Raw genomic sequence first — 14,675 nt, forward strand, 5'->3', positions numbered from 1 at the left:
TTCATCTGTCTAACAGCCAGCTTTGAGACAAAGATGCAGAAATAGTCTCTTACAGGCCTGATCAGATGTGAAATTCTACAATTAGAAAACATAAGCTGTTCTGCAAATGTTAAAATCTAAAAGACTGTTTTGAAAGTGAATAGGAAAAACAGCATGAACTCCCTCTCTATGATTTCCTAACCAGAATTTAAATTTTAAAAAATGTAAGCCAGAAATCAGACAACTTAGTCCTTCTAAACCAAAACTACTGAGATGATAGAAAAATGGAAGCACAAAATATAAATTCTGAAAGTAATTTGTCTAGAAAACTGAATAAGAATAAAGATTCATAATTCAAATAACATGTAAGATTACTTAAGCTACTATTAGGACACATAGTGCTTATATTTTACAAGAAAAAAGTATATGTGTTAGAAATTCAAGGTTAGCATGAACAATACCAAATACCTCCTACAGAGGAGTGAAAAAATGTGTCTAAGATATGGGGAAGCAGTGTGCATGCTGCAGAATGTAACACAAACTTATTGAGAGTTTTGTCTGAATTTATATGTCTGAATATTAGAATTCCATGAACAATTTATCTAAAACTACAAACTATTTGATCTAGTTTCACATTCTTTAATATCCAACCAAATCAGTACACTTCTGCAAACCATTAAAGAATATCTAGAAGACAGTCTGTAATTACTTCAGAAGTCCTTTGAGTATTGTTTGCAATTGATCATACAATGTTTAGCAAGTTTCTGCCAGTTACTTAAACACTTTGCCAAAAGTAATGAAGAAATAAAAGGGAGAAGATGAGTAGAGGGATTTGGAGAAGGAGGGAAGGGAAAAATATTGAAAAAATAATAATAATAAAAAAGCTTTCCATTGATTTGAAGATACAACAATTTACTAGTGACAGTTCGAGAATTTACAAACAGCTGGAGAATATTTATTTTGTAAGATCATGTTCATTCTAAGTGAATAGTATGAAAACATCAGTAGAAAGAGCTTCCAGAGCCTGGAACCTTAGCCATGTTCCTCTAACAGATTTGCACACAATTAGACAGGTTGTAAAATACACAAAGATTTGTAAACCAGTTTGGTGGCTGAAGATTTTTTGTGTGTGTGTGTGTGAATAGGTTAGAAATGGTGAGTCATTTTAGGAATTATTTTCAAGTCATATTCTTAATGTTCTATGTACCAATTGCATTAAAAAGTAGCTATATTGTACTACAAAATAAGTTGCTATAGAATTCCCTTACCAACTTTCAATTTATTAACATTTTAATAGTATGAAATGTTATAATGATCTCAGCGGCTACAAAGTGAAGTTATGCAAACAGTGGATTTGTATATAGAAATGTATTTTAAAATATAAAGTATATATAAACTGTTAGTGTTCTGGACACAATTTATTATGATTTTTAGACATCTATGTTCAAAATTTATTTGGGCCTGAGAGAACAGAACCACCTCACTCATAACTAAACACCAATCCCAATATACCCTGATCTATTTCCTTCACACAGAACAGCTGGAAAGCTCCAGATGGGGATACCTGGTTTCAGAATGGCTCATGTGTATGTCTTTTTTCCATCATACTCTGCTGCCCAGACTGTTACGAAGGCACTAACCTTTTTTATTTTTCCCTTTTTGTTCACTCTTTTTTTCAGTAAAGTTCTTCTTGTGTCACTAAGTGATGAAAGATTCTATAGATAGAGATACATAACTGTAAAGCACATAGTTTTGTCCTGACCCCTGAATTTGTGACAGACTAATTCTTTGCATCTATGCTTTTGTCTTTTGCAGTCTTCTAGTTTTTGTCTCGTCATTTCTCAATCTCTTTCTACCTCTATGCTAATCAGAAAATACATGAAGATATATATCTCTCTTTCTTTAAACTGGCTTAGAAATACTGTGTGAAGATAATTTGAAATAGCTTGCTCAAATGTCATGTTCAAATTGAGGCAATGAGTTCCCTTTAAACATCAGTTGAAAAGCCTTGGAGCAATATGAATATTTTGGCTGGGCAAGAGGTAGTGAAATTACACCTGAATTAGTGTAACTACCTCATATTCATAAGACTGTTACAATTTCTCCTGAGTTTTATATTCATTGGAGGAAATAAGTCCTCTTCAGATAAATACTAATGTCAGTAAATGAAGGTTAGGGATTTCTCAAAACTTCCCAAGACTACTATACTCTACAAGGAACCAAAAGGAAAACACTTTGTACTGCTATTAATTCAGCTTCCTCCCCCTGAACATAGTTACGTTTGTTCCTTTTTTTAAATCTCTCTCCATTTTTATATTTTCTTTTTCATTGACTTAGAGGTATTAACCCTGTCTCAATAATTAACTGGTATTAATCCACTCCCAGATGTCTCCAAAAAGGACCAGCTGCTGGCCAAATCTGAGTTAATGAGTTGCACCTCTGCGGTAAAGTATTTAAGATGATAGGATAAAAACAAACAGAAGTTTTGAGAGAGGAGGGAGAAAATATGGAGAGAAACAGTCATGAAGACACCAAGCTCAGTGAAGAAGGAGATGTTCCGGGCACTGGATCAGAACGTTCCCTGTGGGACTGTGATGAAGTGTGATGAAGCAGGTTAAGCCCCTGCAGCCTGGGGTGTATCACTTATTTTTATTGGCATCAGTAGCTACAAAAGAGCTTCTTATCAAACTAGCAATAAAACACATGAATGTAATTGCAAAAAAAATTAAACTTTTGAGGAATAAACTCAAAACAGTGAAATGAGAGGTAGCAAGATTGTTGCCCACATGTCCCTCTTTACTGCAGGGTAGTTGGGCTAGATAACCATTAAAGGTCCAACTGTAAGGATTCTATAATTCTATGAAAACATATGACTACAGTTTCATTTTGGACATAGATTTAACCAAAGTAGAAGAAATAAGTATAAAAATTTATAATACTGCTGATTTCAATCTCACATCAATTAGTTGCTTTAGACCTGTTTTATTGTGTACTCATCTTTCCTTTCCCTGTTCTTCATTTCATTTTTGTTCATTTCAAAATAATTTTCCCTCCCCTTTTCAACATGTTATTTTCTTTTTTCCCCTCACTATAAAGATATTTTAATCTACTGAGGCTAAGAACAGTACTTTGAGTCTGTAATTTCATCTTCAGAGTTTTATACAAGTAACCCGTTTTTCTAATTTTTAAGCAGATAGGTAATGTATTTCATGTATTTTTTGAAACATGAACTCAGAACCTATTTTCTTCCAGAGAGAAACAAATAAAGTTAGACCATTTAAATAGGAAATAAAAATCCCATCTGTTTCATACAGGGGATGTACAAGACATTAATGTACAGAACACTCATTTATAAGTCTTATATATGCACTCATTTAGGTTAAGAGATACTTGAAAGATTTTAAGACTTTTTGTAACCCAAACATGAGTAAAAATGAGTTTCAAATGAGATTTGTGGTGTTTATATAGTGTGGTCTACTGTTTAATGCAATGTAAGGATGTAGACAATTCTTATATCCTCACTACTCCTTTGGGATTAACATGGCTAAACCACTAAGATTTTCACAAATAAGTTTACTGAATGGAATATATACAATTCTTATTCTAATGTAAACAAACAGGCTATGACTTGGAACCACACAATAGCCTTAATTGTACATGGTATTTATTGCTAAAGTCAATTCAAGTCATAACAGTGGTAAGCAACCATCTAAGTCTTGAATGTGTCAGTAAACTAATAAATCACATCAATGTGGAGAGAGGAAGAATTCTGTTTTTTGTGGGCATCTGATCAGCACCAGCAAATAGATAGGTTTAATGCTTGCCATCATTAATCAAATAAGTAAACCTTTTTTTGCTTGAACATTCTTCCAAAACTTTTTAGGAGATTAGTAAAATAAATTGAGTTTTCCATTTGACATTATTTTCAAAAATACTGAATTAATGAAATAAGAATCGTGTGGCAAATTGAAACTTACTATTTTTTTTTCATTAATATTTATTGAGATTTTATGTACACAGAATCACACAGAATTACGAGTTGCACAAATAGACATCCAGACAGGTCTTGAATATCTCCAGAGAAGGAGATTCCACAACCTCTTTGAGAAGCCTATTCCAGGGCTCTGTCACTCTGACAGTAAAGAAATTCTTCCTTGTGTTTGTATGAAATTTCCTGTGTTCCAGTTTCTGCCCATTGCCTCTTGTTCTATTGCTGCATGCCACTGAAAAAAGTCTGTCCCATTGACTTGATTCCTGCACTTCAGATAAACAGTTATGAGACACACTTTCAGCAATCACTTCTCCAATCTGAACTATGCCAGGTCTCTCAATATTTCCTAATGAGGAAATGTTGGGTTCCAACCTCTTAATCATCTTTGTGGCTCTGTTCTGGACAAGAGATCCCTGTCTTTTTTGAACTGTGGAGTTCAGAGCTGAACGCAATACTCCAGGTGTAGCCTCAGCAGGTTAGAGCAGAGTCAAATGTCAACATAGCACTCAACAAGACAGCAGTATGTTTCTGTCTTTTACCCATTCAAAATCCCTGTGAACTTCCTGGTATAACTTCAGTTTTTAATCCCAAAACCTTCATATGAACAGAGAAGTCCAGACCTTTATACTGACATTTCAAAAGTTACATTAGAGTGTTTAGAGAGTGTGAATACAGGAAGTGAGTGTTCATTTCAACAGATTCTCAATGTATCATTCTGTACACTGTAAGAATATCAGAGGTATCTTGCACAGACAAAGATAATATCAAGGCGGTACTCTGAATGCCATATTAATGACTATTCATGAGGTGTGAATTGAATCAAGAAACATAAGAGTCCTGCATTTAAGTTAAGATACATAATCATGTAAATATGAAATTCTTAACAATCTTGATATAAAACCTGATGTAAAAATAGTAGTTGACATCAGCAAGGAACAATACAGAACACAATATCTACCTAGAGCAGCAAGTTCAGATAAAATATAGTATTTATTTGTTGCACAAAGCAAGACCTTCATTCAATTAAAATGCAGGTTTATTTCTCATTTCAGTCAAACACTGATATTGGCACAGTCTGTGTTAAAGAAAAGCATAGATATTCCACTCCAGCAAAGGGCCATGGCACTAACCTTGATGACTGTCATGGTTTTGTAATTTTGTAATTTTGCTATCAGTATTCCACATCATAACATCATGTCAAGTATGGATACTTCTGTTGAATGTGCAGTCCACAGAAGAAGACTACATATCCCAGAGAACAACAGGAGTAACAATAAGTCACGGGACCAGGACTCTATATAATCTCGTTCCCAGGCTGGAGTGCCCTCCTTCTTCTCTCGAACTTCTCGGAGAGTGGGAAGCGTTCCAGCCGTGTCGCCTAGAGTTCACAGTAGGCCTCTCGGTTTTCGGAGACTCTCTCTCTCTCTCTGTTTCGTTCGATTTTGTTAGCCTTAATTATATTATATTGTGTTATCTTGTATTTCGATATCATATTTAGTAAAATAAGTTTTTCCTCCTTAGATTGTCACTGTTTTATCCCACTCCCCTTTTCCCCCTCCTTTCCGGGCCCCGGGGGGGGGGGCGTGGGGTGGCTTCCCCTGTCACGGGCATAGGTAAATCTAAGTAACCCGTGACAGATTTTTTGGTGGAGAATGCGGGCATAGAGCTTTTTAGCTTTTAGAACAACTCTCTCTTTGCTCTTAAAGAGCTTCGTTACGGGAGTGTTGGGAGTGTTATCTTTCCGTAGCTGCTTACGGAGAACGTGACCTTGAAATACCAGACAAATTGTCAACATTAAGGGCTGCTGCACATTCTCAGCATTGCTATCTAACTTTTGTGTAGAAAACAAAGGGATTTCTTTCTCCCTTAGAGCAAAGCTAGCTAGCTCTGACTTTTACAGAGCCTGCCAGCTATGAATCCACTCTTCATCCCAGTTGCTCTGTTTAAGGGATTGAAAGCAATTATGATCTTCTTAAAGTATTGGTCAACTATTAACACCATAATTTGGTGTTGTGGAATTGTGCAGATATATAGCCTAATAAGGTGGATACTGATGGAGACACCTGCCTGGTACTTTTACGAGATGTGGTATGGTCAGAATTTTGGCATCTACACCTCAGATGCAATTGTGAATCTTACTAACACTTGCATCCCAGATGGAACAGGCAATTTTACAAATACTTGCATCCCAGATGGAACAGGCAATTTTACAAACACCACCATGTTTAATTCATTGTACAGGCTAAAAAAACCCTTTTTATTTAGGTTGTACTCTCAGATTTCCACACGCTTTTCAATAACTGAGATAGGGTTCATACTTGCATTCATGTTATCACTATCAATGCATGCATATATGTTCCTATGCATTCGTTCTATGCGGAAGTCTCCTCCAGAACCAGAGAATGATGACTGGCAGGGAATATGGAAAGGTTTAGGAAAAGTCTTAGAAGCATGGGGACCCGCAGTGTCATGGGATTTCACTCTTGAACACCTAAGGGACCCTAAGAAATTAAGTGAGTATTTGGGTCAGAGATCTAAGGAGGTAAACCTTATGTGGGGTTTGGCTTATGCATACCGTGCTTTGTATCATACTATTCTGGAGAGAGAGAGTTTCCGATCTGAGATTCAAGCCCAAGTTAATTCTGATCAGTCACAGGAGGCATCAGTAGCAATATCAGTTGCCCCTGTGGAAGGCAAGAAATGGAAACGGGTGTCCACGCGTCTAGAACGAAAAGAAGGAGAAGCACAGGGGGGGGGCAGCAGAAGACCCAGGTGCCGGGCATGGAGCAGTACCGAAAAAAGCAAAGGCAAAAACCAAGAGGCATGAAGAAGAGACTGATGATGAGGAGGAAATCACCTATTGTCGACCTCTGAAGCTGACTGAAATCCAAGGCTCAAGAAAGGAGTTTACACGGCGTCAAGATGAAGGTATCCTTGCTTGGTTGCTTCGCTGCTGGGACAACGGGGCCAACAGCTTGTCTCTAGATGGTAATGAAGCTCGCCAACTAGGAAGCATTGCCCAAGATGCAGGTATCGACAGAGGGATTAGCAGATGTTCGGATGGAGCTGCTACTCTCTGGTTGCGGCTGTTAGAAGCCGTGAGAGAAAGGTACCCCTATAAGGATGCTTTGAAGCCTAAATTTGATAGTTGGAATACCGTCCAAAAAGGTATTCAGCGCCTGAGGGAATTGGCCATGGCGAAAATGTTGTACAGCCCTGATCCAAGCGAACTTGACCCTGAGAGAGTGAGGGCCGATCCTGACATGTGGCAGAAAATCACAAGTACAGCACCAGAGAGAATTGCACAGTCATTGGTATCAGGATCTAAAGGATTCGTGGACAGATGGCCCCGAGTTGTTGAGCTGATTATAATGCTTCAAACCATCGATCAGCAGCTCCCCCAACTGCATGCCGCAGTTTCTGCCATCTCACGGCTAGAAAACCGAGTAGATGAAATGTGCAAGAAATTGTTTCCATCAACTAATTGTAATGATCCCGTAATAGTATCAGAAACAACTGATGAAGGTCAATCCTCGTGCGGGCCACCAGGTCTAATGAAGGATCTGATCAAACTAGTCCAGTCCTACTCCCCACCTGCATCATCAAAAGTCTCAGCTGTTAAATGCACACGCTTCCCAGCTCGAGCAAAGAACAACAGTACGATTGCACCGCGTGTTTCCATGTGGCGCTACCTACGTGACCGTGGAGAAGACATGAGGAAGTGGCATGATCAGCCCACGTCTGCACTACGAGCACGGGTGAAAGAACTACTAGACATACCAACCACCAGTGGAGTTGCTCCAGTCATCACAGGTAACCAATAGAGGGGCCCTGCCCTCAGTCAGGGGAGGGAAAGGGATAATAGAGTTTATTGGACTGTGTGGATTCGATGGCCTGGCACATCAGAACCACAGGAATATAAGGCGCTGGTGGATACCGGTGCACAGTGCACCCTAATGCCCTCCAGTCATGAAGGGACAGAATCAATCCATATTTCTGGAGTGACTGGGGGCTCTCAAGAATTGACTGTGCTGGAGGCTGAAATAAGCCTCACTGGCAAAGACTGGCAAAAACATCCTATTGTGACTGGCCCAGGGGCTCCATGTATACTGGGTATTGATTACCTCAGAAGGGGGCATTTCAAGGATCCTAAGGGGTATCGATGGGCCTTTGGGATAGCTGCTGTAGACATGGACAACATTAAGCAGCTGTCTGTTTTGCCTGGCCTGTCAGAGGACCCGTCTGTTGTGGGGCTGCTACGAGTAAAAGAGCAGCAGGTACCGATTGCTACAAAGACAGTGCACAGACGGCAGTATCGCACCAACAGGGATTCCTTGCTCCCCATTCATGATTTGATTCGCCAGCTGGAGAATCAGGGAGTGATCAGTAAAACTCACTCACCTTTTAACAGCCCCATATGGCCAGTGCGTAAAGCCAGTGGAGAATGGAGGCTGACAGTAGACTACCGTGGCCTGAATGAGGTCACACCCCCATTGAGCGCTGCTGTGCCGGACATGTTGGAACTCCAGTACGAGCTGGAGTCAAAAGCAGCCAAATGGTATGCCACCATTGACATTGCCAATGCCTTCTTTTCTATTCCTTTGGCCACAGAATGCAAGCCACAGTTTGCCTTCACCTGGAGGGGCATTCAGTATACTTGGAACCGTTTGCCCCAGGGGTGGAAACACAGCCCAACCATTTGCCATGGGTTGGTCCAAACTGTACTGGAACAGGGTGGTGCTCCTGAACACCTGCAGTACATTGATGACATTGTTGTGTGGGGTGATACAGCAGAAGAAGTTTTCACAAAAGGAGAGCAGATAATCCGGATTCTTCTACAAGCTGGCTTTGCTATTAAGCGAAGCAAAGTAAAAGGACCTGCCCAGGAAATTCAGTTCTTAGGTATAAAGTGGCAGGATGGACGTCGTCACATCCCAGCAGATGTGATCGACAAAATCACTGCCATGTCTCCACCAACTAGCAAGAAAGAGACACAATCTTTCCTGGGTGCAGTGGGCTTTTGGAGGATGCACATTCCAAACTACAGCCTCATTGTAAGCCCCCTTTATCAGGTAACGCGGAAGAAGAATGATTTTGCATGGGGCCCTGAGCAGCAGCAGGCTTTTGAACAGATTAAACAAGAGATAGCCCGTGCTGTAGCCCTGGGGCCAGTACGGACTGGACAGGATGTAAAGAACATCCTCTATACTGCTGCTGGAGAGAAAGGCCCCACTTGGAGTTTGTGGCAAAGAGCCTCAGGAGAGACCCGAGGCCGACCCCTGGGATTCTGGAGTCGATCATATAAGGGGTCTGAAGAGTGCTACACTCCAACTGAGAAGGAGATCTTAGCCGCGTATGAGGGGGTTCGGGCTGCTTCCGAAGTAGTCGGGACTGAAACACAGCTCCTTTTGGCACCTCGACTGCCAGTGCTGAACTGGATGTTCAAAGGACAGGTTCCCTCCACCCATCATGCTACCGATGTCACCTGGAGCAAGTGGATTACGCTGATTACACAGCGAGCGCGAATGGGAAACCTCAATCGTCCAGGAATCCTAGAGGTAATCATGGACTGGCCTGAAGATAAAAAGTTTGGAACATCACCAGCAGAAGAGGTATCACGTGCTGAAGAGGCCCCACCATACAACGAATTACCAGAAAATGAAAAGAAATATGCCCTATTCACTGACGGATCATGTCGCATTGTAGGGAAGCATCGCAAATGGAAAGCTGCTGTGTGGAGCCCCACACGACAGGTTGCAGAGGCCACTGAAGGTAAGGGAGAATCAAGTCAGTTTGCAGAGGTAAAAGCTGTCCAGCTGGCCTTAGATGTTGCTGAACGGGAGAGGTGGCCAATGCTGTATCTTTATACTGACTCATGGATGGTGGCAAATGCCTTATGGGGGTGGTTACAGCGGTGGGAACAAAATAACTGGCAACGGAGGGGAAAATCTGTTTGGGCCGCTGAACTATGGAAGGACATTGCTTCCCGAACAAAGAATATGGTTGTAAAGGTGCGTCATGTGGATGCACATGTGCCCAAAAGTCGGGCTACTGAAGAGCAACAAAACAACCATCAGGTAGATAAAGCTGCCAAAATTGAGGTGGCTCAAATTGACTTGGACTGGCAGAATAAGGGTGAATTATTTCTAGCTCGATGGGCTCATGAGACCTCAGGCCATCAAGGAAGAGACGCAACATATAAGTGGGCCAGAGACCGAGGGGTGGACTTAACCATGGACGCTATTGCGCAGATTATTCATGATTGTGAAACATGTGCCATAATTAAACAAGCCAGAAGGATGAAACCTCTCTGGGAGGAAGGGCGATGGCAAAAGTATAAATATGGGGAGGCGTGGCAGGTTGATTATATCACCTTGCCACGATCTCGCAGTGGTAAGTGTTATGTACTCACTATGGTAGAGGCAACCACTGGGTGGCTTGAAACATACGCAGTACCCCATGCAACTGCTCGAAACACCATATTAGGTCTTGAGAAACAAGTCTTGTGGCGACATGGCACCCCAGAAAGAATTGAATCTGATAATGGGACACATTTCAAAAATTCTCTTATAAATACTTGGGCCAAAGATCATGGCATTGAGTGGATTTATCATATTCCCTACCATGCACCAGCTTCTGGTAAAATTGAACGATATAATGGGTTGTTGAAAACTATGTTGAAAGCAATGGGTGGTGGAACATTTAAGCACTGGGAGAAGAATCTGGCAGAAGCCACTTGGTTGGTGAATACTAGAGGATCTGTCAATCGTGATGGTCCTAGTCAATCTAGCCCCCTACACACTGTAGAAGGAGATAAGGTCCCTGTTATACATGTAAAGAACATGTTGGGAAAAGCTGTTTGGGTCCTTCCAGCTTCTGGAAAGGGCAAACCTATCCGTGGAACTGTCTTTGCCCAGGGACCTGGGTGCACTTGGTGGGTAATGCAGAAGGATGGGGATGTTCAATGTGTGCCACAAGGGAATTTGATGCTGGGGGAGTGCAGTCAATAATTTTATGTATCTATATATATATATATATATGTTTGCATGTGTAGTGTATTTTAGTTATTATAGTTGTACATTTAGTTATGTTACATGCAATTCTACTATTTAGCTATCACAATTTTACATACGTGTATATATATGTATATATATGTATATATTAACCATGATGTAATAATGTAGAATAAGGGGTGGAATGTCATGGTTTTGTAATTTTGTAATTTTGCTATCAGTATTCCACATCATAACATCATGTCAAGTATGGATACTTCTGTTGAATGTGCAGTCCACAGAAGAAGACTACATATCCCAGAGAACAACAGGAGTAACAATAAGTCACGGGACCAGGACTCTATATAATCTCGTTCCCAGGCTGGAGTGCCCTCCTTCTTCTCTCGAACTTCTCGGAGAGTGGGAAGCGTTCCAGCCGTGTCGCCTAGAGTTCACAGTAGGCCTCTCGGTTTTCGGAGACTCTCTCTCTCTCTCTGTTTCGTTCGATTTTGTTAGCCTTAATTATATTATATTGTGTTATCTTGTATTTCGATATCATATTTAGTAAAATAAGTTTTTCCTCCTTAGATTGTCACTGTTTTATCCCACTCCCCTTTTCCCCCTCCTTTCCGGGCCCCGGGGGGGGGGCGTGGGGTGGCTTCCCCTGTCACGGGCATAGGTAAATCTAAGTAACCCGTGACAATGACAAAGAGGAAGGGATAGTCTTTAAACAGTTTATAAATAGGTAAATAAATAAAGGGTTAAGAGGGAAGAGAAGTAACATAGAAGACAGAAGGTTCATTAATGTTTTGCAGTTGTCATATTAGCTCCTCTCTATTTGTTTTGCTTTGTCTTTGTTGACTCCTATGATTCTATGATAAGCTTTGTCTGGTACAAATCTCAGCACTATTGAGAATTCTCATAGAATGAAAGGCAGCATTCCTGCACATGAAATATTTCAGTTCAACAGCTCCTGGTCTAGTGGTTGGAGACCCTGCACACAGCAGGGGGGTTGAAACAAAATGGTCATTGTGGTCCTTTTCAACCCAGGCCATTCTATGCTTCTGTGACTTTGTTGGGAGTTGAGAGAGTATCATGGAAACAATGAAAGGGGAATAAGATGAAACGAATGCATATAGGGAGGCCAGCTCAAGTGAGGTTGAAATGGTGCAGCTGTGAGGGAAGAGGCAGAAGGAGTTTGGAGCAAACAGACAAGATAAACTACAAATAAGAATATACACATAATGCAATACATTGGTATCTTCAAAGTACAGGAAAAGTATGTCTGATGTAATATCAGGCTTTTCTTCCATTTCAAAGCATTCGCTCTTCAGAAAAGTGTCTACAACAGGAAAATATAAGTAAATCTTGAAAGTGTATTGAGAAGAGATTCTGAGACTGTCAGGTCTTTGTACTGTCAGTTTCTTTTTATTATATTATACTATTATTACCATCATGTAATACATAGAAAACATACTGCAACACAAACATCCACTCCACTGTAACCTATAAAAAGTAGGTTATTCCACTTTTTTCTTCAAAGAAATTAATTTCCAGGTGTAAGGAATTATTAAATATAGAAAAGATGTGTTTGCAACAGAAACACTTAAACTAGTCTCTGAGGAAACTAACAGTGTGTGCTGAAGGCAACAGAGTTCTAAACTGTCATCACTGTCATCATCATCACAGAAGGCCCAATATTGTTCTACAGAAAGTCACCATTATCAAGAAAATATAAAAGGGGATGTGTGAAAAACAAGGATGATAGAGATAACCGGACAAGAAAGGTGCATTGGTGTTTTCTCAAGAGTTTAGAAAATGTAATACAGTGAATATCTATATGCTTTTTATCAATGCAGAAGACAAGAAAGCACATAAAACAGACTGACATAACAAGGTCGCTGGCAGCTGAAGTCCAGTCCAGTAGCCTGATGGAGGTGATGCAGCTTCATGCTTGAAGGTCTGTTGTTCTGACCAGTTTAATACAAATAATAATCAACCAAGAAGATGGGGAAGGGAGAGAGGCGGCTACTGAGAATGAGGGTGATGGGGAGGGGAAAGCAGGCAATAGGAAAGGTAGGAAGGAAGCAAGAATTGCATAAAGCAGGGATAGTCATCACCTGGATGCAGCAGCATCCCATCACATATTGTTCTGTTGGTCCAAGGCACAGGGGAGAGCAGCAGCATAAGGGAGCATCAGAAGAGTGGCTGGCCACAAGCAGCAAGCCAGTCAGCTCAGAGCAGGTGGTGGAAGAAGCAGCAGGGTCTCACACAGCAGGCCCACGAGAGTCCATTAGCAGCAGCAGAGCAGCATGCCTCTTTTATCCTCCTTTTTCCTGCCTACGTGACATTCCTGGGTGCTTGGGTAAGAGTCATGTGCAGCACAACAGATGGCCATCTTCCTTGAGATAAGCCCACATAAAAGACCACTTCACAGACATTCATCTGCAGCTTATCCCTCTCTCGTTGCCCCTGGCCTCGTCCATCTGTGTCCCTCAGACAAAGGATTTCTCAACCCTTGCCCAGGACTTGCTTGGACTTGTCCATCCTCAGCAAACTTTGAGACAATAGTGCAAAAGCAAGGCCTCTTATACTCAGTTCCTCCCCAAATCATCTAAAACTATTCCTTTTCCCACCCTTTGTTCTTTCCTTAACCATGCCATAGAAAGATTAAATAATAATCCCAAAATGCTCTTCCTCTGGGTGTCACTACGAGTTCCAAATCCCCAAGAAGGACTCTACTCAGTTCTAAATCAGCTCTACCATCATCTCATCTATGTGGGTTTTATTCCTGGAAAATGGAGCTGAGGATCTCCTGCAGCAGATCTGGGAGTTATCTGGACAGGTTTTTGTTTCCTTTGAGTCTATAAGTTGGATTTCCACATGTTTCTGGACCTTTGTATTCTTTTGTGCTCATGGAGATGGACCAGTGACTGGCTGATAGCTCTCCTCTACCAGCCATTGTTCTCCTTTCTAGGTGTTCAATATGTGATACAGTGTAATTATAAAAAGTATATAAAAGAAGAAATCAGATAATGTAATAACTGGAGCTAGAGAGAATCACAAGGAGATATGAAACCTATTTGTTCTGTAAAGATACAGTATTCAGGTACAGTTCCTGAAACATATTTTTTTGCCTGCTTCTGTGTAAGACGGCACTGCTTCAGACTCTCCCTTTTCAGCCCTATATATAGCTCAATTAGATGAGCTGCTGAAAATGTTTTACTAATGTTTAGCCTTTGCTTTAATTTTGTTTTACATTGCTGCCGTTCACACTGGATATGGTAAAATATTTATTCCTATCATCTCCTATTTTTGCCCCTTTTAACCTGCTGTCATAATTCCCTTCCATCTGAGGTCTAGACTAAACAAGACTAATTCCTTCATTTTTTTCTTCAAAGGTTATGTTTTCTAAACCTATAATCATTCCTCTTACTTTCTTTTGGACTTAATCCAATAGTTTTGTAACTTTCTTGGCCAAACAGAATTTACAAGCTACTTCATATATAATTTAAACATTGTATACTGTGTTTATGTTTCATTATTGTGTTTGTCTTTTCTGTATGCAGTCTGTGCAATAAACATATTTTGTTGATTATGTTCAGTTTGTGATCTCTTATGACACACAGTTCCTTTCTAGCAACGTCTGTAATTCCTGTTATCCTCTATCTATGCAATGAAATTACAAAATATTTTATAAAATGTTTCCAAAT

General features: G+C 40.5%; 1 protein-coding gene across 2 annotated transcripts; it reads left to right on the forward strand.

Moving 5' to 3' along the window:
- Positions 1-5,114: 5,114 nt before the first annotated feature.
- On the forward strand, positions 5,115-11,549 carry LOC146762748 (uncharacterized). Of its 2 annotated transcripts, XM_085553157.1 has the most exons (3): positions 5,115-7,783; positions 8,582-10,363; positions 11,205-11,549. In XM_085553157.1, exons 1-3 carry the CDS (start codon positions 7,165-7,167, stop codon positions 11,525-11,527), a joined length of 2,724 nt encoding a protein of 907 aa, XP_085409283.1. In that variant the 5' UTR covers positions 5,115-7,164; the 3' UTR covers positions 11,528-11,549. The 2 variants fall into 2 exon arrangements, with proteins under 2 accessions (XP_085409283.1, XP_085409279.1); XM_085553153.1 differs by having other exon boundaries at positions 7,648-10,363.
- Positions 11,550-14,675: the final 3,126 nt, after the last annotated feature.

The sequence above is a fragment of the Coturnix japonica genome, chromosome 1 (assembly GCF_054131305.1).
Source record: "Coturnix japonica strain WE chromosome 1, WE-NBRP24, whole genome shotgun sequence".
In the NCBI taxonomy this organism is placed as follows: Eukaryota; Metazoa; Chordata; class Aves; order Galliformes; family Phasianidae; genus Coturnix; species Coturnix japonica.